The sequence below is a fragment of the Toxotes jaculatrix genome, chromosome 1 (assembly GCF_017976425.1).
Source record: "Toxotes jaculatrix isolate fToxJac2 chromosome 1, fToxJac2.pri, whole genome shotgun sequence".
In the NCBI taxonomy this organism is placed as follows: domain Eukaryota; kingdom Metazoa; phylum Chordata; class Actinopteri; family Toxotidae; genus Toxotes; species Toxotes jaculatrix.
Window position 1 is genome coordinate 2165493 of NC_054394.1, and position 23215 is coordinate 2188707.

General features: G+C 41.7%; 1 protein-coding gene across 2 annotated transcripts in view; it reads right to left on the bottom strand.

Annotated features, from left to right (window-relative positions):
• The window catches only part of LOC121179337 (cell migration-inducing and hyaluronan-binding protein-like), a 140703-nt gene that overhangs the window by 22415 nt on the left and 95073 nt on the right, over positions 1 to 23215 (bottom strand). For both annotated transcript variants that reach the window (XM_041034128.1, XM_041034137.1), the window contains 4 exons: positions 20449 to 20640; positions 14339 to 14508; positions 10220 to 10429; positions 9255 to 9460 (listed from right to left, as the gene is read on the bottom strand). In XM_041034128.1, the coding sequence (XP_040890062.1) occupies positions 9255 to 9460; positions 10220 to 10429; positions 14339 to 14508; positions 20449 to 20640 (778 nt within the window). The remainder of the gene's footprint in view (positions 1 to 9254; positions 9461 to 10219; positions 10430 to 14338; positions 14509 to 20448; positions 20641 to 23215) is intronic.

Here is a 23215-nt window from a genome sequence, read left to right on the forward strand (position 1 = left end):
CCTCTGCTTCAACGTGTGCTGTAATAAATCAGGTGCTGAGGGTGTCTGTATAAATTTCACTCCCCTCCTTCCATATTCTGACTCTCTAAACAGGAATATTCAGAGCGAAACCTTTGTGCTCAGGAAAATGAGAGTAAATAAGAACAAACACAAACTGACTAAACAGTCAATTGACTGATAAATATCCGCTAAATTGTTAAGAGCAGTAAATATAAGAGCTTCTATGCTCAGAAAATAGTGTGGTCACTGTGTTAGTACTTGAACTTAAATTGATTCCTTAAACAATGATGCAGATAATTTATTTCAAGGTTCTTATCTGAGTTAAAACCCTTTGAAAGTAACATGTCAGCTCAAATAATATTATCATTTCAACTCTTTTGCAAACAAATTGTGGTAAAGTGGGTTTACGCTCTACTACAGCCCTCATCTTGACCTGCTCTGTCCGTTAACCTCTCCTCTCAATTATGCAGCTTTAACAAGGATCTGCGCTCCTCTACCCATCACCCCCCCCCTGCAGCAGCTCAGCGTGGATGAGAGGGAAATGAACTCATTGTAATCAAGGTCTCAGTCAGTCCCAATCAAGGTTCAGCAGAGTCTCCTTGATGTGTTTTCTGTCAGACAGGATGAGAGGGAGGACAGTCCAACACGAAGAGGAGGGAGCAGACAGAGTCTCTGATAGAGGAGCCGTGTTTGACAGGTTGACGGTGATGATGTGAACTTGGATTGCTGCATTAGAAAAGCACGCAGACAGTGATGAATGTAACAGCATGATGTAACAGAGACAAAATGTTTAGCAGTGCGACACAGAGCAAAGGTCACACAAACTGAAATCATTCAAACATGCTGGCAGGCTCCCAGGGACCACTGAATCACTTACAAGGACGTCTCTGCGCTGCAACGTGGGATTGGCTTGAGGGTGGAAAGCTACATTTCTGCAGCTAATTTCCATCAAGAGAAGGCATTTCAGGTTATAAGGATAAAGTTAAGGACAGCTTTACTGTGCCATGTTAGATTAATTACCTCCGCCAAGGAGGTTATGTCTTTACTCATGTACGTCACCCCCGTACTGACCCAATTTGAACCCAGCTTGGTGGAGGGATGGGTCATGGGCCAGAGAAGAACCCATTACATTGTGGTGCAGATCAGGGTGAAAGGAGCAGATCCAAAATTTTTATTTATTTTTTTTTATTTTTTCCCATTCCAAAGTGGAGGGTATGAGGGTATTTTGTGCCTTTTTGGCTTTTTGCTCCAGTGAGTGCAGTTCTTGTTTATTCAGCTTTTAAATGAACAAATTAGCACCTGGGTGCAATCAAAGATAAACCATAGACTGCTAACTGATGTATGTTTAAAGGGTCAGTTCACCCAAATTACAGAAGAACATGCATCTTAGTGCTCATAGCTTTGGTTTTATTATCCCAGGCTGATAAATATCTTTCTCTGAGATTTCTGCCTCCGACCCAATTCAGAGGAGTGGAGATGGAATTTTATTTGTGGTGCTCACACCTTTGAAAAATGGCGTTTTTTCCACAAACCTCAATTTCTCTGCTCTCACGCCAAATGCTCAGGTGCAAACGCTATGCAGAGTGTTTACAGCTGTTCTGAGAGGCCACAGTGGAAGACAGAGTGGCTGTCAGGGGAGATGCAATGGTGTTTAAACGTGATGCTCAAAGTGTTTCACTTGGTTGTTCACATGAAGAGTGACAGAAATAACAGTGCTATGACTGTAAACAAGAGCTGGAGAGAGAGAAGTTCAAACCCTGGATCCTTTCTCATCTCTGCACATGAATAGGGTGTAAATATCATATTGTCTGTTTCAGAAAGTTACAGAAATGGTTGCTCTCAGCCTCTCAGATCTCTCTGTCTTCATCAGCAGATAGAGTTTGCTCGGTTGTCATTATGTTACATAAGTGTGCAATGATGGTCACATGGTTACAGGTGGTTGTAGATGGGAGTAGATGCTAACTCCTGTCTCTGCTCAAATATTCTCTCTAGTGGCAGATGTAAATATCCTCCTTGAGTTTTCTCCGGGTGTCCCCAGACTCCTGGTCAATGACCTTTGACCTCTTCCCAGTGGTTGCTCTGAGCAGTTTTGGTCTGGAGCTCAAAGACACCTGTTTCCAGTGTTCATTCAGTCTCCTCTGCTGTCACACTGAGTCACATTGCACTTTCCCTGCAGTCTGTAGGAGAGGATCCAGGCCTGGATGCTAGCATGTAATAGCTTTGTGTATACACTATTGGGGTGCCCAGTCCGCCATATACTTCCATCATGTTCACAGCCTCCCTGTCCCTTGTTTGCCATTGTTCAAGTGCTTGCAGTGCGTACACAAACGGTAAGTGAACACAATTTGTGTTGTATGTCCACCTTTTTCGTTATAATCTTCACACTCTAGCATTACACGTGTTTATCATCAGTTCTTCCACGTCTCCCTCTTTGATATCTACATAAAAAAATAAATAAAAAAGTGTGTCAGTTATTATTGGCCTCTTTTTGACTAACATTCGTACTGTAGGACCTTTTCTTACAGCACAGACATCTGTCTTTTTTCTTTTTTTTTTTTTATAAATGTGAAAATTCTTCTGGGCTCCTTATTGTGTGCATGTATGCGCCTCAGTAAACACCTTTCACACATACAAGAGGCATAATGAGAAAATAATTATTGTTCCATTTGCCAATATGTGAGAAAAAGCAGCTTAAGGTAATGAATATGAATAGAAATGGCAGATATGCAGTTTAGCTCCGCAGCAGCTTAGCACACGGCAGCACTACACCTTAAATCTCTCCACTCTCCTCCTCCCCCCCACTCTTTTTTTTTTTTTTCCTTTTCTCTGGGTCTTTGTTTCCCTCTGCCTCTCTTCTACACCTTCCCTCACTCTGCTGCTGTTGCAGGTTAACCCACTTGTGGAAATGTAAAGGTATATTTTACTTTTAAATTAAAAAAAAAAAAGGAATTTGACTGAACGTCAAATATTTGAATGTCAAATGAAATTCAGCCTTTTTGCACTACAGGGTCGAGTAGCTGAACAAAACTCTCATCTGTAATTAAACAGAATCCAAAAGCAAAGACATGGGGATGTCTGACTGATTTATAGTGGACGGCAACAACAACACTGACCACACTGATAAAAACCAGCAGGATTATCCAGGAAATGGTTTGTCCTTAATGGAGAGAAGTGGAAACTAAGGGTGTGGAGGTTGGGTGGATTAAGCAAATAATATATGATTCTCTAAACCATGCCGACATTCCCTAACTGAAACCATACAATAGCTGCAGTGTGCAGATTGCAGAAAGAATTTTAACCACATTCACACTGAACATAAAAAAAAAAAAAAGACTAAGCCTGCGGCGCACTAAGGTTTTCTCCTCGACTGCACCAGTTTGGTATCATGGTGACCTGCCGTGCACCCCGGTGGGAGGAGAAGCACAGAAGAGAGATGTGAATCCAACAGCTCGCTGCAATCTTGATGCCAAGAATCACTGCATTTTGTGTGGTCCATTGCCCGTCGGCTGGGTGCAGGTTAACTGCTCGGTGCACTTTTGTTCCACAGTATTTTGGTCATTTTATTTGGTGAAACCACACACTGAAAAAAATAAGTTCACACAGCTGAAATATCCGAGGTCTACTGAAACTTCTCTCTCTACTAACGAATCCCTCAAGACCATCTGTTCCAGTGTCTCCATCAAAAAGACCTGGCAACAGGGGCAACATGGCAGCTTTCAGTTTGACAAGACGGTTCAGGTTTTATGGTAGAATTCCCAAAAAAACAAAACAATGTCATTTTGAAAAATAGAGGAAAATCAAAATCAGTGGGATTCATTGTCTTTGGACCATAAATCAATAATCTAACCATCATAACACGAGACGCGTGCACAGGGACGTACAACTGTTAGATTCTGCAGGTCACTAGTTTAGTCTGATGTTCAGACTACCGCCTGAAGAAGCTAATTGCTGTTGATGCACTTGTGCAGGTCTGCAGGGATTTGTAAAAGAACTATTTTATGTATGTGTGTGTGTATGTGCACATCTTCTTCAACAAAGAAACTGATGCTTAAAAACAGAACAGCCATGTATGCTGTTTCCTCTGACACAGATGGGTCGGATGGCTAATTTGAAAATGTATGCTTAAGGACACTCTCTCTCTCTCTCTCTCTCTCTCTCTCTCTCTCTCTCTCTCTCTCTCTCTCTCTTTCACTTTAAATAAGTGAAGCATTTAGGCCCGGCACATTCATCTGGTTCAATTTAAATGACGGTTCTCATCCTCCAGACATGCAGCCCACGTTGTTCTCATCTGAGCATTTAAAGTCAACACATACACAACTCAACAATGATGGGGGAAGAGACACAAGAAGCCACAAGGGAGTGTGAAATGCTGACTGGAAATTAATCATCATAAATCTTACAGTGGGGGACGTTGTTAGTGCAATCATGTTTGATGAAATTGGAATTTTTGCACCACAGTAATAAGTACAGAGGGATTTGGAAATCATTACAGAATACAATGATCCGGACAAATTGGACAAAAAGCCTCATTAGTATAAGTATAGTGCATTGTGTATTACCAGGCTGTTATAACTGGATAAATTAGGAAAGAGGAAAGGAAGAGAGACAAAGTGAAAGGAATGGAGCAGAGAGACGAAGAAAGAAGAAAACGGTAGAAACAGCAAATCCTTCCAGAGCCCTTATGCTGGAGTGCAGGTGGATGACTCCATATCAGTGAAAGCCGGCGCCATTATGCATCCCTAACCTTGGCCTTTATGCTCTACAGCTGAAGGCACAGGCAGCGTGGGGAGATAAAAAGTCATGTGACCTGGATTAAACTGTTTTATATTCTGAGCTGCATCTTTACACTTTAAATACAATGCCTCTCTAACACAGCGCAGGTGCAAGGGAGAAAACAGGCTACCCTGAGTGTGTGTGTGTGTGTGTGTGTGTGTGTGTGTGTGTGTGTGTGTGTGTGTGTGTGTGTGTGTGTGTGTGTGTGTGTGTGTGTGTGTGTGTGTTGTTTGACTGCAGGTCTGCAGGTGTCTGAAGCCTGTCCCACCTCATAAGAAAGAGGGGACAGCCTGGACTGGCCTCCAGGACTTACACAGGACTAACACATATGGTCAGACAACCATTTACAGTGACAATCGCATCTATGGACAAAGGCTTTATAGTGAAGGAGGGCTGCCTCACCAGATATAAAGATTACCTCTGGTAATCTAATAATCTGGTATATTTCAACTTGGCCTATTACCCTTAAATGTGGCCCTTAAGCTTCAGGGGAAACAAGCTGCAGCTCATGGACTCGTATTTAACAAGACACACTAAGTGCAGGTGACAGCACCACTAGGCAATCTAGAGAAAGGTCATTCAGGGCCATAAAAAGATAACTGCCCTGTAAGAGGATGCAGATGATGAGACAGAAAACTATAGCTGAGTCACCCAAGTGTTTTGGGATTTCACTGGTGGACAATAAGGGCTCGTGGCGCACTACTGTGGACTGTAGGTCAGCACAGAAATGGTAGACCTATGTCCCGAGCACCCTCACCCTTTCTAGTGGGGTACTGGCCCAGCTGTGTGGGTTAGAGTCCAGTTAAGAGAAGAAGATGTTCAGTTATTACTTTATTCCGTTCAGTAAAGCTACTTTGTATGTTTGTGCCAGTAGCCTCAGGTTGCAACGTGACCACAGTCAGCTGCAAACACAGTCAGAGTACAGATTACTGCTGTTAATGTAATGTAATGTTTACCCAGTGACTAGTTAAGATTTAAAAGAACTGAAATTGCCTCAAAGCAGAGTTGAGGAAGCTTCTTCCTGCTGCGAGCTGCACCTGTCGAGCCTACGGGGATGGAGCCTAATGAGAGCTAGTGAGGATTAGGTCCCCCGCCATCCAGAAACCATCTCAGAGATCCATCCTGGTTCATCCTGCTCTAACTTTTTGTGAGTCGTCCACCTTCATGTCTGGTATTTGAATTTTATCCACTTCTTCCCACCAGAGACAGAGGCAGGGTTTCACATTTTGTCTCTATTTGAACTGTGCACTGGGAGCACAGTTCAAATAGGAGGATCACAGCAGCGGTTGAAACTGTATTATTCCAGTTAACATCGTGCTCTGAGTCCAGCTGGAAGCACAGACTTTTTGGGGCTATTGTCTATGAATTTATAGCTGCATGTCTGGAGGGATATTTGGGGAGTTTTGTCTGTACATTTTGAAAGTCGAGGTGATAACAGCACTATGGATATTTTAATTTGATTGCAGATTCAAATCCACTCTCAGTGATTTGTGCTGTATAAGGAAAATAAAGACTTCGACACAGAGTGATCCGTGATCCGTCTGATTTATCTCATGAGATGTCATGGATTGATCAGCCACACACCTGTGTTAATTATCTCACTGCAATGTTGAAGAAAAAAAAAAAGTATTTGAGGGGAAAGTTAAACACAACCAAAAACCGGTAAGCCTCAAATGTAGCACCTCAAAGACGAGCATCTGGATGTGTCCACAGTATTCGGGGTGAGAACTTCACTTGTTAACTTTATATTAACATGTTGTCAAAAAGTTCATATCCTGAAATGTCACTGTTATTGTTTTCCACATTGTGTGTGTGCCTGTGAATCTGTATTCTCTGGAGACCTCAGGCTGAAATAAGCCTTTGGTTTTCTGCCTACACCAGCAGCCAGCTGGTCTGAGCCTTTTTTGGTCGTATGTGATCTGGGTGCAGGTCGGGGCCTGAGGTCGGGGGTGACCCTGTGCATGTTTCTGAACTGCAGGACGAAACCAGAGCGTCAGAGGAAAACCACACATTCACAGGGAGAGCATGCAGCAGAAAGGACCCAGGATGCTTTGTATGAAACAGTTTCTACAGTGCTACGATCTGTAGTCTTTATACGTGTATTAAGCTTAGCTGCTTGCAAAATATGCAAAATAACACAATATTTAAAGCACATACAGTATTCATCTGACACTCTAAACTCAGTCTAAATAAAAGCTGTGTAAAAAGGAATTTTCCAGGTTGAAATGATTAGCGGAAATAGAATTGGGAAGTCGAAGAGGGAAGAGCTTACTAGGCATTTTTGCATAATCTTCTAAAAACTGGAGGATGTGAGTCTCTGAGGAAGTGAAAGTGTTTATGATAAACGAGACCCTAACTTCAGCCAGTCGTTTTTCCATTTTACTGTCAAGTCAGGCAAGATTTTCAAAGTGCAAGCTTCAATATTGGACCATGAGCTAAATATTAACAAAGCAAAATCAGTCATGCTTTATCCTGCACTGCACAACTGATGTATGAAATCTGTTAAAAATTGTCTGAATCTGATGATTATAAGCCAAGACCTGAGGTTGTCAGTAGAACCTCTCTCAGTGATTTCTAATCTGATTTATCGTGATATACCACAATCACTGGAAAGAGCTGCAGTGATTTGTGGGGTTTGTGTTTAGAGGAAAAAAAAAACTAACACAACAGCCAAACATGTCTCCTAGAAACTGTGTGTATACAACTAAAGCACATGCATTTTGTATGAAACATAATTGTGACCAGATTATGTTTTCCATTAACATAATGAGAATATGCTGTTAATTAACATTTATGGCACAAATATGCAATAACACTAGCACATTTGCTGGTGTTGTGGCAGTTTTCCACAGCTGCCACGAGAAGTTTACATCCACGATAGTGCTTCTGAGTCACACATTTGCTGCATAAACTTAAGAAGAAAACTGTTTTTTAAGTTTTTTTTTTATTCATTTCATTTGTTATTTCATTGATAAGTGTAACTGATCATTTGCTGACCTTTAAAATGTTGAGATAGTTGAAAAATCCATCTATCATTCTGATGGATGAGAAATAATTGCGGGAGCTGCAACACTCACATAATCTAACTTCACAAACCCGGACAGGTTTTAACGAAATAGCACTAGAGTCAAACAGAAGTGTGTGTATGTGTGAGTGTGTCCATGTGTGTGTGTGTGTGTGTGTGTGTGTGTGTGTGTGTGTGTGTGTGTGTGTGTGTGTGTGTGTGTGTGTGTGTGTGAGAAGGAAAGAGAGAGAGAGAGAAAGCTTCAACTAATGATCACTAGCTGTTGCCAATTTGTTTTCAGCCTCTGCCCTTTCACAGTGTGAGTTTCTTTTCTACAAGACCAGTCTGGCACTACTAACTGTTTGCTTTCTTGTATCATTAAGACATAAGAGGAGATCGTTTGTTCATTTCATTGTCTCTGCAGCTGTTCTTCTTGTCAGTCTCTCAGGTCAAAACAGAATTATCAAGAATTTCTCTGCTGTCTCATAAAGAGTTTCTCTGCTGGCACGTGAAAGTGTCTTGTTCCAGACTTTATAACTTTAGATGGGCAGCATTATATGTAATTATTCTAACTTTTGAAAAGTGTTGTGGCAGAGAGAAAATGACTTTGCTGTGATGGTGCTAATGTGTGAAGAAGAAGTTTAGAGTGATACAGTTCGACATTAGCTGGTGCTGTTGTGGTGTCTTGTCAGTCTCATGCGCCTTTGACAGAACTAATTTGCTTCTATTTTAATCAAAGCTCTGCGACGCTCTCAAAAATGTAACTTCACGCTCGATCCAGAGGGTGTGAGCATTAGGTGTAAAGAAAAATACTGCAGCTTCATTATCATCATGCAACAGAGTCACATACAAGATGGAACTACGCTCTCTGCAAACATGATACTGCTACTTCATTTCACCAATATTTCACCCTAGATAACAGTCCCTGTGAATATCACAAATACCAATTTCTACCAAAGCCAAGATTGTATTTTTATTCAGCTCTCACTGTTTCCAGGCAGATAACCTGCTCTGAGCACTCTTTGAACAGCTTGAAAGATGCACACAGGAGCTTAGTGATTGGAGGAATTATCAGCCAGGACATCTGAGGTCATCTGTTTTCCATCCAAAATTAAAAAAAAAGAAAAGAAAAGGTGCTTAGAACTTAGTGCTTAGTGAAGCTTAGAAAAGTTGGTAGAAGTAGAAATGAATGGCTGAATCAGTGGTGTCAGGCACCAGGATGAAATTAGTTTGATCACCATATGAACACATGAGTCTGCATTGAGTTGAAGTCAGTTTAAACTTTGACTTTAGGTCAGTCTCTATTTGCACATTCTAAAGCTTCATTGAATTCACATCAGACGAGACACACTTATTATGGCTGCACCATCAAATGGAAATATTCTAGATGTGTTGAGCCTCTTTATCAAAGTTCAGCCTGACATACCTCGTCAGATCTGTGGGAGGTCGGCCGTGAAACCGAAGAAAGGGTTCTTACCTGCAGTCTTGGCGTGGGTTGGCCACATATCCTGGATAAGCTCCTTCAGTGATGTCCCGGCACATTTTGCTGTCTCTGTCTGAAGGCAGCAAGGTCCCTGCTCTCACCATCAGACCCAGACAGTGGTCAAAGGTGTTCCTCTCCTCTGGACCATCCTCCGTGAAGAAACAGTGGCCTAGTGTGTCATATCCCACCACATCCTTTACCTACAGGGAGGGAAGGGGAATACTTGTTGAATTATACTGATCACAGGCTGGCAGGGGGTCACACTAGGGCATGGCTTCTGTCCCAGAAATAACTGAAACTCCTCATAGCTCTTTCTATTTTATATAAATTGACCCCTTGACACGCGGCAGTGCATTGTGAAGAAGACTCTGACTCTGCCATCCTTCCTGGAGTCTCTGGGCACAGACTCCATCATGAATGTATTTCTAAGATGGTGCCCTAATCATCCCAGTGAACACTGGAAGATTGCTCACCACGAGCATTTACTGAAAATGCTTTTTATGCCTCCACATTTTTGGTCCCAGTGAGAAAAGCATTAGAGACCTTACTTGGCTGAGCTGGCTGACTCCCTGCTGTCTCCCCACAAACACAACTCACTGACAGTTTTTTGTGACTTTAGTTTTTATTGGACCTATTGGATCAAACTGTTACACATGTTGGATTTTTCTTCCTCTTGACAAAGATATTCATTGATTTTTAACTGTTTCTCTTGTAATGTTTGGGAAAGTATTTTAGCCTAGCTAACTGGCTGCAGCCTAAAGCTTCATATTAACCTTGCAGACACTAGCAGGGTACCAATCTTCTCATCTAACTCTCAGCATGAAAGCAAACAAATGTATTTCCCAAAATGTCAAACTGTTTTTAATATTACCCTCCTTACAAATACATCGAACAAGTAAAACCCCCCCAAAAAAAAACAAAAACAAAAAAACAAACATAAGTAAAACTTTTTAACTGACCAGCATCCCGTTGGAGCCGTGGATGGTGACGCAGCGGGAGAACGAGTGGTGGATGGAGAGATCTCTGATGGAGGTGGGGGGGTTGTAGCCTCCCCTCTCATCCACGTCTCCATTCATATGGAAATGGATGGGATAGTGTCCCATTGTCTGCTGGCCCATGTGCTGCAGCTCCATCCCAGATATATGAACTGCCCTGAAGCCTCGCTCCACCTGATGACAGCAGATAAGTTTCAGTCACTCCTGCAGGGAAATCAGGTTGTTACGTCATTCAAACAACAGCTATGGCTGTGATCACTCAGCACGGCAAAGGAAACGGGGGGGGGGGGGGGTCATGGTGAAAGGAGAGATACTGAAAAGGAAAAGGAAAGAAAGGAAGAGGGTTGAAAGAATGATAAACAACTGTAAGGATGAAGAGATGGAGGTAGGGAACAAGAAAAAAGATATAGCTGGGCAGAAGACTGAAAGGAGGAACAGAAGAACTGAAACGAGGATTTATGAAAGGAAGGTCTGGATTATGGTGGAGAGGGGGATGACAAAGATGGATGTTAGACAGATCACAGATGGAGACTGTCAAGAAGAAAGGAAAGAGGGAAGACATGAAAGATACAGGTATGGGGAGAGGAAGCATGAAAGAAAACAGATTACTGACTAAATAAAAGGAGGAGGGTGGGAGGAATTATGGAGTGAGGTTAAAGTCATCAGGTGGAGAAAATCAGGAAAGAAGGATGGAAGGATAGACAGCTATGTAAAGAGGAAGGAAGCTGGAATGAAAAGGGGGTATGGAGGAGAAAAGAAAGGATGGGTGGAAGAATATAAGGAGAGGAGCTTGGGGAAGAAACGTGGGAGAGAAAAATAATGTAAAATGATGCAGAGAAAAAGGAGGAAAAAAGGATGAATAAGAGAAAAAAAAAGGGATGAAAGGACATGTTAGAGGCAGTTAACATGACAGAGGAGTCGATGTGGAGAATGATGAGGAAGGGCAGATGGAGCTTCATCAGTGGATAAGAGACATTAGAGAGCAGAGCGAACTCAGTGATGAAGAGCAGCTTTGTTCCACAATCTAGAGCCACTGCTGAATCCTAGCGTCAGAAAACCTGCTCACAGAAACTTTCAAACTAAAACTGGTGATTTTCATTGTAACTTCAGTTGAAAAATTACAGCTTAGCAGAAAATGCTGCAAACTCCCTGCTGTTTATGAAACAACTTAAAAAAAATAAATACAAGCTGAAACAAAGGCTGCTGCTGCTCTCAGCTCATGGCCAGCTGATATCAGTGGAGATACAAGGTTTTATTACAACAGGAATAACGCGAGCGTCGAGGAGGTGGGTGGGGGTAGTGTTGGGGTTGGGGGGGTGTATGCTCCGAGGCGTTCATTTTGAAGGGCTTCACTGAAATCTCACTGGGGCTTTCCTTGCTGTGAGTGTGTTGCTCGTACGTGCTGCACACACACCCATCTATGAAAAAATATGTGACATGAGCCTGTGATGAAAATTTATAATAGAATATGATTGCTTGCCATGGGAAGAGAGAGGAATGAAGGCAGCAGGAAAACAAACCCAGCCTCTTTCTCGTGTGTGCTCTCTCTCTCTCTCTCTCTCTCTCTCTCTCTCTCTCTCTGTGTCTCTCCTCCTCTGTGCTCCTGTCCTTTCCTGTCTCTCAGTGTCTCTCTCTCCACTGTCTTTTTTTAATCCTGTTGACAGGCCAACAGACTGATACACACAGCACGGGTTTTACTGAGCATCTTACCCTTCCCTGGTTTATCTGTAATCATACATCAGTGCATTACATTTGGATTGGCCAAATGTGGGAAAAAAAAAATGTTTATGTCCAAATGGGTTTGCACATCCAGGGCCTTATAATCCTTTCTTCATCCAATGTAGTAGCTTGGTTCTAGGGATAGCAATGAGGTGTGTGTTGACTGGCAAATCTCAACATTTGGATAGTTTGACCAAGCTTTCAACCTTAACACATGGCCTTCATCAGCAGATAGAGAAAAAATCCATGAAGAATAAATCCATGAATAAAAATCTTTGGATTGCATACAAATGGAATTAAATAGCAATAGTCTTCTCATCTTAATCTGTATAGCACAGCGAAAAGATATTGTCATAAAAATGTTGCATTACCTTCAGTCTTCATTCAAACTGTCAGCAGAGACTGAAGGTCAGCCTCACTGTATCTGATTACCCTCCATCTAAACATTTATATTTGCCATCTCACCCTGATATTTTGCTCAGGGTCAGTGTTGGAACTTAATGTAGAAGTGCTTCATTAAACACTGGAGAGGCGGGTGGAGAGGTGGAGCAGGCTTTAGGAATGGGCCCTTCTCCACTTTTCAACCATCTTCTGTGCAGTGGGGTCGATGGGGCACTGTCACTGACTCAAACCATCATCGGATGTGTTTAAAGCAACTGACTGGTGTTGGCTGATGAGTCAGTTTAGCCAGCACCCATTCTGTCACACATCTGGCTTCACTTAGCTGGAGGAGATTCCAGCTCTGAACAAATTTAAAAACATCATAACTGCTCAGAAACATTGTTTTATTTTTCAATCATCATTTGTTACCTCAGCCAAAGATTGTTATGTTTGTTTCAGCAGTGTGTGTTTACTGGTTTATTTGTCAGCAGGATTATACAAAAAAAGTACTGAACCGATTTGCGCCGTGCTTGGTGGAGCAATGGGGCAGGGCCAGGCAAGAACCCATTACATTTTGGTGCAGATCCACATCATTTACTATGAATTTCAGTTTATTTCTTTTTTGACACTGGCCTTGGTGGAGATCTGTGCTCTCAGTGTCCTTCTAGTTGTAATTGGATTTGGTGTGGTTTGGTTTGCACTTTGACTGTACAAGGCAGCTGCATGCACTGATGGGAAGTTTTTGAATCATACAGAACCAAATATTTTTGTGTTGGAACAAATGAAATACCAACTAAAATAAAAATACAGAACTTTGCCTATTTGATTTTTGATGTCTGCCTATATTTGCAGGGACAAGTTCTGAGTTCCTTATTTAGACTTTTATTAACAGTCTTTTCTTTATTATTTCAGTGAAGATAAAATAGGGCTAATTTGAATCAATATGTTTTTAGTTGCTATAAACTTAAGAGGTCTGCATTAACAAAAGCTTGCATCATAACCTTCCTTTAATGCACAGGGGGTTACATTAAACAAAGGATTGGAAACAGCCTCAACACAACTGATAACAGTCCATTAAAGATGGAGCCTTGATCAGAAAGATCAGGTCAGGACATGTATAGAGAGGGAACATTTGCTCAGGCCGTTCATTTGATGTTACTGAAAATAAGTAGTTGAATGAATGCTGCTTTCTTTATACAGTATCATTTTCTTCTGAAAATAACTTTCTGCTCTGCTCTTTTATCCTAGCTCTGCTGATAGCAAACCATGTGTTATTTTGGAAGACTAATGATCTGTTTGCTGGTCAGGTTGAAGGAGAGGCTGATGCAAACATTTAGAGTACTGTAAAAAACAACTGGCCATGTTACTCAGAATAATCCACAGACAGTGGAACAGTTTTCATTGCTTACTGAAGCAGTAGTGCTTGTGATTTCATTTGGACTGAGTTAGAAAACTGGAGCCTTTCTGTGTGGAGTTTGCTGTGTGAAGGTTGCGTGTCCTCTCTGGGCCTATGGGTTTACTCTGGCTTCCCCTCCCACAGTCCTAAAACAATCAGGTTAGCTTAAGTGGTGACTCTAAATTGCCTTTAGGTGTGAATGTGAGGGTGAATGGTTATCTGTCTGTGTTTGTCAGCCCTGTGATTGTCTGACGATCTGTCCAGGTTGTACCCCACCTCTTGCCTAACGTCGGCTGTAATGGGATAGATATCTTTATGGTCAAATATTACCAGAGGTGAGAATAAAATGTTCTCTGCAACCATATTGCCACACAAGAATTTTGGTATTGGATGATTATGCCAAAACCAAGATTACACTACTTTTTTTTCCTTTGTTTTTTTTTTACATCCAGAGCCAAGGTCATTAAAAGTCTTGTGTTCTATAATAATTGCAAACTAGTAAAGCAAGATGATCCCTGCTGGAAACTGGTGAACTGAATCACTTGGTTGTCTGTTTTGTAAATAACAAGCTTAGGACATCGGCGTACCTTCAAATGTCCACCAAAAGTGTCGAAGTCGAAGAATTTGCAGGCCTCGTTGCCATAGCAGCCGGGCTGCATCTCACCACGGAGCAGGATGTTACGACTCAGCAGGCCAACCTCTGCCCTCATATCCACCCCGTCCACCTCCTCACCCATGTGGATGAACTGGGCCTTACCTGCTCACACACACACACACACACACACACACACACACACACACACACACACACACACACACACACACACACACACACACACACACACACACACACACACACACACACACCGTACTTCAGCTCAAGGGCTAAACATTAAAACATTACAACAAACACAATATGGAGACATCTGTTGGATCCACACTCATCTGCTGACAGTGCTGTCTGAAACTTCCATTCTATAGAGCTGAGCACAGTTTAAACAGATGTACATTCTCACCAGAGACTGAGAAAAGTACAGTTTGTTGTTTGCTTGCTTGCTTGCTGTGTGAGTGTATGTGTGTGTGTGGATGTGCAGCTGAGCAGACTCTTCAGATAAATGCGATGGAGGATTTAATAGTGAAGCTGAGTCAGTGTTTGTAGCACCACTTTTTCTGTTTTTAAAGGAGAATGGGCAGGCAGCACTTCTGATGATGGCGAAAGGACAGAGGCGCTTATGCACACACTGATGCATTACACATACACACCCACTCTACCTCCACTACTTTGACTTGCTAATGTTTGTGTCAATGTTTTAAAGTATCTTCGCATTTTAATTTCATATCTTAATTTTCAATCTTTGATTTATGTAGAACAGTTTCTTAGGATTTGTGTGAGTATGAGACAGAGAGAGAAGAAGGCTACCAGTTCTTCACTTCCTCTTCTACTCCACCTATATTCAAACCCGCAATAAGATCACACTAACCTGGGAGTCAGACCAGTGCCAGCCATGCACTGAAAATGGTGGTAACGTGTTGTTTCAGGTGCAGGTGAAACAATGAAATGCAACCTGGAAGTGAAATTTGGGCAACAGTGGTTTATATGAACCTCCTCAATCTGGACTTTCCCTTAGTGGAGAGAGTGACACACAGATTAAATACAAACAGTGCTTTGAAGAGCACGTTCACACCTATAGTTTGGTTCCTTTGGTGCAGGCCATGATGAAAAATAATTATATATTATTTCTATATATTGTCGCCTAAACACAGGAAGTTTACAGCTGCATTGTATCGGCGAGTGTCCTCACGTATAGAGTGACAGGTGACTTCAGTCTTTTATTCCTGTGGACAGTTTTGCTGATGTAATCCTGCGTCATCGGCCCTGCATGAGCTTTTATATATATATATAATTCCACTCATGCTTTAATGCTTCTATGTATGTGTATGTTTCTGTTCACTGGAGCCACATGAACATGTATAGTATTATTAGACTGCAAATGGACCTCATGTTATGAATAATGAGAAAGAGAAAACAAAAAGAGGCCTGCTGTGCAGCAGTATTACTGAGATGGCCAAGTCACACACACTTTGATGGACTTAATGAAGCTCCAAAGTACACAGAGCAGGACACAAGAAGAAGACTGTCTCACTGAGCCTCAGTAAGTTTAAAACCTACAGTATTATGTATTTTGCATAGTGTAGCTCCTTGGAAAGCCAATTTATACCTCAGCAAATGATAGTAAGGCTTATGAGAACAAAGAGGATCCTATGAAAGGCAGGGAGGAGAAGAAAAGGGCAGTAAAATAACAGAGGAAGTGGAAGAATGTTGCAGAAACGATAGCTGCTCTGTTCCTCGTGTCCTCCACTCCTACACATCCACATCCTGAACAACGCAAATGTGCCGATTAAGAAAAACAAAGTGATGCCAGGAAAAGAAATGGAAATCAAAGAAATGTTCAAGTGTGAAATCTGAGAGACAGAAGCTCACACACCCACATGCATAACCTCTTTTCTCCTCCTACTCTCTGCACCAGCACAGCCAGGACTGCAGAAGTACAAATGAGCACTTCCATTCCAGCTCAGACTGAAGACATCAACAGCCCAGCTTCAAATACATCCTTACTTTTACAGTTTACTTCCAGTGCTTACTGTAAGTCCATCCGTTTCTACCACAGCTGATTGCAGCTTTTTAAACTCTCACGCACAAATTCACTTTATTTTGAGAGTTACTGATCGTTTATAAATTGATGAACAGTTCTTCATATGGCGTCAGCAGCTGCTGACAGTGGTGATATAAGGCTGGTGTCACAGCTGCAACCTTCCAGCAGCCACAGCAGTTCAGAGATCATGTGAGTGGATATGAAAATGGAAACGGTAGGCACCATAAGCACCTGGTCATACCCAACACATGAGGAAAACTCCTGAGGGGACTGGCCTAATGTTCCGAAAGCTTTTTTTTTTTTTGGATAGCTTTTGAGGGGTCACCTTTGGGAATACTCCAGAGTTTGATGACTGGTTTGTGTCTTCTTTGTTGGGAATGATCACTTGTCTGCGAATATTTTCCAGACTGGAAGCTCGAGAGGCACAGCCTCGCTTCACGTGTCAAGTGAGTAAATGTCAGGATAGAAATAGAATAATGCTAAATCTGTTACCACAGCTCCAGACCATTGATCCACTCCACAACATTTATTTTCTACGCTCATCATCATTTATGCCATTTAGAACTGTCAAAAGTTCAACATGTAAAAAAAAAAAAAAAACCCAGGCACCAGTTATTGGACTCAAACTGATAAACAGCCCCGGGCTATCTGTCTCTGTGTCTCAACAACGCACCCTCCCTGCTTGTGCATAACCTCAGGGGTTGGGGAATAGAGTGCATTATCACAAAAGCAGTGCTGCAAAGTGGCACGAGGGCAGGAATTAATGAAGAGTGTTACAGTGAGGAGGAGAATGACAGGAGCTCTGAGGAGCAGCCCTGGGCTCACAGAAATAGGATTTCCACTTTGGATGGCCAAAAACCCGGTGATGTCAGAGAGCTGAGAACAAAAAAACAGAAAGGAGAGAGAAGGCGGGAGGTATGGGGGAATTTTAATGGACTGATGTTCTGATGCAGCTGGGCAGGAGACAAATGCCAGCAGTTCAGGTTGAGATTTGAAAAATAAATGGATGGAGTCCTAAACCCACAGCGGAGGAAATGCTAAGTTGAATTTTTTTTCCCGTGTGTGAATCGGTGACAGGACGAGGCAGCTATGAGAGGACGCGTCACATCACGTTAATGCTGACTTTTAGCCACTGCGGGCAAAAAAAAAAAGTCTTTTCCAAGCAACAAAGACAAAGGCCATTTGAGTCATACAAGAGAACAGTGAGGAATGACAAGGCTGACCTGAGGAACTCTGCTGAGTGAGTGTATGGTACAGAGAGAAAGAAAAGAAGTGTCTTTACGTGTAAGTGCTCATGCTAGCATGTGTGTGTGTGTGTGTGTGTGTGTGTCTATGTATGTCAGCAGGAAAGGGCCAAAACACCTTCCACTGACTCCCAAACGCTTTCCTAGGTTGTCTCTGGGCCTCTATTAGACTGGGAATTTTTGCACGCACACACACACTCAAACACACACACACACCTTCACCTCTGTAGACTCAGCCTTAACTGTCACGGAAGGTTTCTCAGCAATAAAAAAAATGTTTCAATGTGTGATTTTAATCTGTTTAGGCAGATGGAAATTGCCGTAGCTTGACAAGGATTTCATTCCAAATCACTATAGGCTGCACCTAAAGAGGAACTCACCCACTCACTCAGTATTCAGTGGATAAAAATGAGCTCATGCTAAAAAAAAGTGACATTTCCGATTTCACTTCTTCCTGACACCTGCAGTGGCAACAACAAGAGTGTCTTAATAACGTGGGTCCGTTCAAACTGATACATGTGCTGACCACTGGGGGCAGCAAACAGAGAACATAGGTCTAATGGGGAAACAAATACAAGCAGTCAGACAGTCATGCAGGTTGTAAACAAGCCTTTTTGACAGATTTGCTCCCACTTTACTTGGAGGTCAAAATAAAAGTGAGTGCACTCGCAATGCTGCTGATAATCCCTCATTGCACAGGAAATCCCTGAGTGCACCACAGCCATGTTCAGTATGGCAGGTCAAAATTGAAAATGTAGTCTGTGATGGATGTTTACAGGAGGCAGTTTGGCTAATAATTTCGCTTTTGTTCTCTCTTCCACATAAATCTGACCAACCTGGGGATTTGTTTCGAGCCTGTGCGATAGTCTGACCGCTCATATTTACTGACCCATCGGACTGTTTTATAAGATCTCGGCTGTTACTCTGGGGAGCACACATCATAAAAGACAGAGTCTATGGGCAGAGCTATGAAGAATACAGTTCATGTTGTATTAAACTGTTGTTTTCCTTTAACTGCTCCCCCTCATTTTCTATAATGCAACTGTTCATTTTTTGTACTGATGATTCAGCCTGGAGGAGTTAATGCCAGTCCAAGGCTTACATCAGCGTCAGTGTCAGTCACTTCACGTTATCTATGCAGAAAACAGCTGGAACTTATGGAAACCTGAACACTCAAAATACAGCTTCAAACAATACTTAAGCAGACAGCTTGACACAACAATGTCAAAAAAGGAGTTTGATATAATATAAAATGATATAATGAAAATCTTAAGGACAATACATTTAATGTCATAATTCTGACATCTGGTTGCTAACCACTTCATAAGAAAAGCATTAGTTGTATTTCTTGTTCTCTGCCTGTTTGCATTACAGTAAACCTGGACTCAGACTAACCAGCATCTAAACTGTGACACAATCTGACTGTTACCACTGACATTTTAAGAGACTGATTCAAGACACAGTTATGCCTTTCTTTGTGACCAATGTATTTCCACTGTTTTGGTTTATGTAGTTGGTGCTTTTTCATTAGTCCACCTTCTTTCTTGTTCTCCTTTTTGTTCACCTTTTGCTTCTAACCTTGTGAAACACTTTGCAACAAAGTGGTTTGTGTTCCGCGTGCTATAAAGGTGAAGCTGACTTTATGTAGCTCACCATTTCAATTTAGAATAAAAGTCCTTCAAATGAAATAAAAAAAAAAGTTTGTTTTCTGAATATTGTTGAATGGTTTCTCTTAAAGATTTTTCTACAGCCTCGGTGAGTGGCCTAAAATGTCCAGCTCAGTGTTGATGTTTTGAAACAACTGACTTTCATGTGAATTTCTGCAAGATTCAATTTTCCAATGAAGGTATTTTTTCCTTTTTCCTCCATTGCCTCTATTTTCTTCTCTTTTTTAAATCTACCCATTCAGATAGACCGGTGATTGAACCCAGTAAGAGTTAGTGCCTTTCTAGTTCCACTGAGCTACATGAAACCATGTGTACACAAAAAACATATATGACAGATAAAATACAGGTCTACCCATGCAGTAGACCTGTCACAGTAACAGTACAGCAGCTGATAGTGTATTAAAAAAGAACATCTGAAAAATTCAGATGTTGTGCTTCCTCTTCTCGCACAAGGTCCAACAGTGAAAAGAGGTGATCCTCCAAAGAGAATGGACAGTAATATTTGAATTTACTATGCATCTAAATTTCTGGAAGCACACTGTTCTTACTACTTAACTCAAGATCTTCTAACCTGCCATCTACATGTTTTGTTATCGAATTTTTAAGCTTAACAATGATGAAGCTGAGCTGTGCCAGAGGTAACTCACAGGAGCTGAGAATGAGTGGAAAACACACCTCAGTTCGCTCTGACTCACCCGTATTAAGCTGAAAACCTTTCCCCTGTTTTAAGCCCCAAAGCAAACTGATGTCTTTCTATTCAGGTGAGTAGAGTCCTTAGCCTCTGATTGATTACGGAATTAATCAAATTTTCTATAATTGTTTTAGCACCAAATACGTGAAACTATCCTTTTTCAACATTAGCATTTGGACTGAAGTCTGCCTTTCCTGCACTGGATTCAAACTGCCTCTACACAACAGCTTAACAGCTTCGGTCAAAAGACCTATCCAGTGAAAGTAGCTAGCTCTGAAACATGTTAAAGAACACTGTGGACCAGTCTTTATGTCAATATTTAAAAGTCTGGTTAGTCTGCAACTTGATAAACGTTTCAACAGTAGCCTCAACCCAAGCAGCATCATAACCTTTCATACCAAGGCTGCATGGTAATACACTGTAGGTCACTGGTTCTCTCACCTTGGACCTTGACCTGGTTGGATGTGCAAGTAGGGCAGGGCAACAGGGTAAACTCTTCGGACTGGTGCATGGAGTAGTCTGTGCTGGCCACCACCACCCGATCCCCTGACCCCCAGCCCTCTGGTTGGTCAGCGAGCTCCAGGATGCTGCTGTTGGACAACATGTCGATGGAAATGGAGGCCTGTGGGCGAACTACAGAGGAAGATGGTGAGAGTTAGAGCACATAGACTGCAGCAAAGCTGACCCATACACTGCTACATTCACACAGGCCTACACAGTCACAAACAGAAACTCTGGTAAATATTCAGAAGATCCATGCTCACAGTGCCTGTGTGCATATTTAAGTCTCATTTCCACAGTAGCTAACCAATATGGTGCTTTAATTCCAATTCAAATCCAGTGATTTTATTCTAATAATTTGGAATTGGATTATTATTATTATTATTATTTAAATTCTTGGCAATATAATAATAATAATTTACACAGCACGCCAGACATGGGAATCATGTGGGGTCACTTAACTTTAAAGCTGTTACACACTGTTATTCTCTCACTTTTAAAATAAGAATGCAAATGCCATTTCCTCAGTCTATCCATCTATCTATCTATCCATGTGGATATCTATCTTCCCATCCAGCTTGTTCTGGTGAATGCCCTGGTGTTCCCAGGCCAGATGGTGCTGTACATATACAGTACTGTGCAAAATGTTTTACGCATTTTAGATCTTCAGCAATAAGAAGAATGGGAATTCTTGCAACAGATGGTATGACCTGCCCTGATGTCAAGGTGATGTCAGTCTGGGATTACATGAAGACATAGAAGACACTGAGTCAGCCTAAATCCACACAAGAACTGTGGCAAGTTTCTAAGATGCTTAGAACATCCTTCCTGCCAAGTACCTATGCACAAGTGTATCCAGAAGAACTGATGCTGTCTTAAAGGTAAAGGGTGGTCACACGAAGTACCGATTTGATTTAGTTGTTAACTTCATACTGCGTCTTGTATGAAGTCAGCCCATAAAAGCTATTTATGGCACTGTTTCTGAAAGCATCCTGACTTTATTTTTAGTGCCTTAAACATTTGCACAGTACAGTACATAATCCCTCCCGTGTGTTCTGGATTTGTCCGTGGCTCAGAGCCTCTCTCTCATCCTTGTCAGTGGTTCTACTCGTCCTCAGACATCCAGCTCCTTCTGTAATTACAGGTCACTAAAGCCAGAAGAATCATGTCATCAGCAAAACACAGAGCTGCGATCCTTAGGTCACCGTACCAGATACTTTCTGTTCTGTTCTGTCTGTGAAATTCATGAACAGAACCGGTGACAAGGGCACAACACCCACAGAGAATGTGCTTGGGGTCCTGCTGAGAATACAGACACAATTCTCACCCAGTTACACAAGGACCAGATGGCTCATATGTAGCTATGACCCGGGCACCCCGTATTTCCCCAGCACCCTCAGCAAGAGACTTGCAAGGGGCACGGTCCTAAGCCTTCTCCAACTCCACACAACATGTGTAGACTGGATGGAAAAAAATTCACGAGCCCTGCAGTGTCACTGCAAGGGCAAAGAGCTGGTCCACTTTTGTTCCTGGTGAATCTGATGGTCGACCAGTGGGAGGCTGAGCAGGGGGATACCCCTGTAAGTGGGGTGAACAGTAAGTGTAATCCAGAACAATTTGATGAATATAGCTATAGTCTGTTTAATGAAACTTTAAACAATTACTAATATTATACCTGTCTCTCTTATTTTTGCTACTATCATATAAACAATCTTGTAAAGAAATTACGACATTTTTTTTTGTATAGAAATAGAAGTTTCTTGTGTTTTGGAAAAAGATTGTTGAAACTTTTTTCCTCTCTGTTGTGGATTATGATGTGTGATTTATAGGCTGCATGCCTCTGCCTCCACTCTTAAACCCTTGGATGCTGTTTACCACTCTGCCCTTAGGTTTATTGCTGGAGATGTTTATAGTGCTCATCATTGCATCCTGTATGAAAAAGTTGGGTGGTCTTCTCTGCCTGAAAGACGTGATAGGCATATGTGTTTGTTTATCAGCAAGGCCCTGGTTGGGAAGCTGCCATCTCATATGACTCCTATGCTCAGACTCAAAGTAATGAACGGCTTTCTCTGCAAGTCCCTAAAGTCTATACTGAGCTTGGAAGATTTGCTTTTAGTTTTTATCCGACCACCTGGAACCTTTAAACAAAACATTCAGCTTCTGAAGTCATTTAAACTGTTATTTGCTGTCATTGTAAGTGAGGGCCCGTCCTAAATTATTTTTTTTAATTTTAAATAAATAAAACAGATAAAAAATAACAAAAGCAGTGTGCATCTTAGATCTTTTTGTCTTTGTCTTCTACCCTCTACCCTCCTCAGCAACATACCTCTGGTAAGCATTTCTCTGCTGTGTCAGCCACACAAATGAAATGAGGAAGTAGGCTGGATGTAATGCTTTATTTAAATATTTTAAAATTTTGACACTCCGTCTTGACTGAAAGCACTTGTTTGTACAACTTAATGAAAATGTGATTTAACGTTTCTGAAGTTGTACGCCGTCCGTGTTTGCCTGAGATCTAATTGTGTGAGCGTTTGATAACTGGAATAAATCTTGGTCTAAAATTACATCTTGTCTCAGTTCAGAATACAGACAAACAAAGATTTTCCTAGAATGAGTGGGTGCGTGCAGATGTACTCTGACACATTGTAGGGTAATTGCATAGTGTTGCAAATGGGTTGTACCCAGTGTCAATCTAGAGAAAATATTT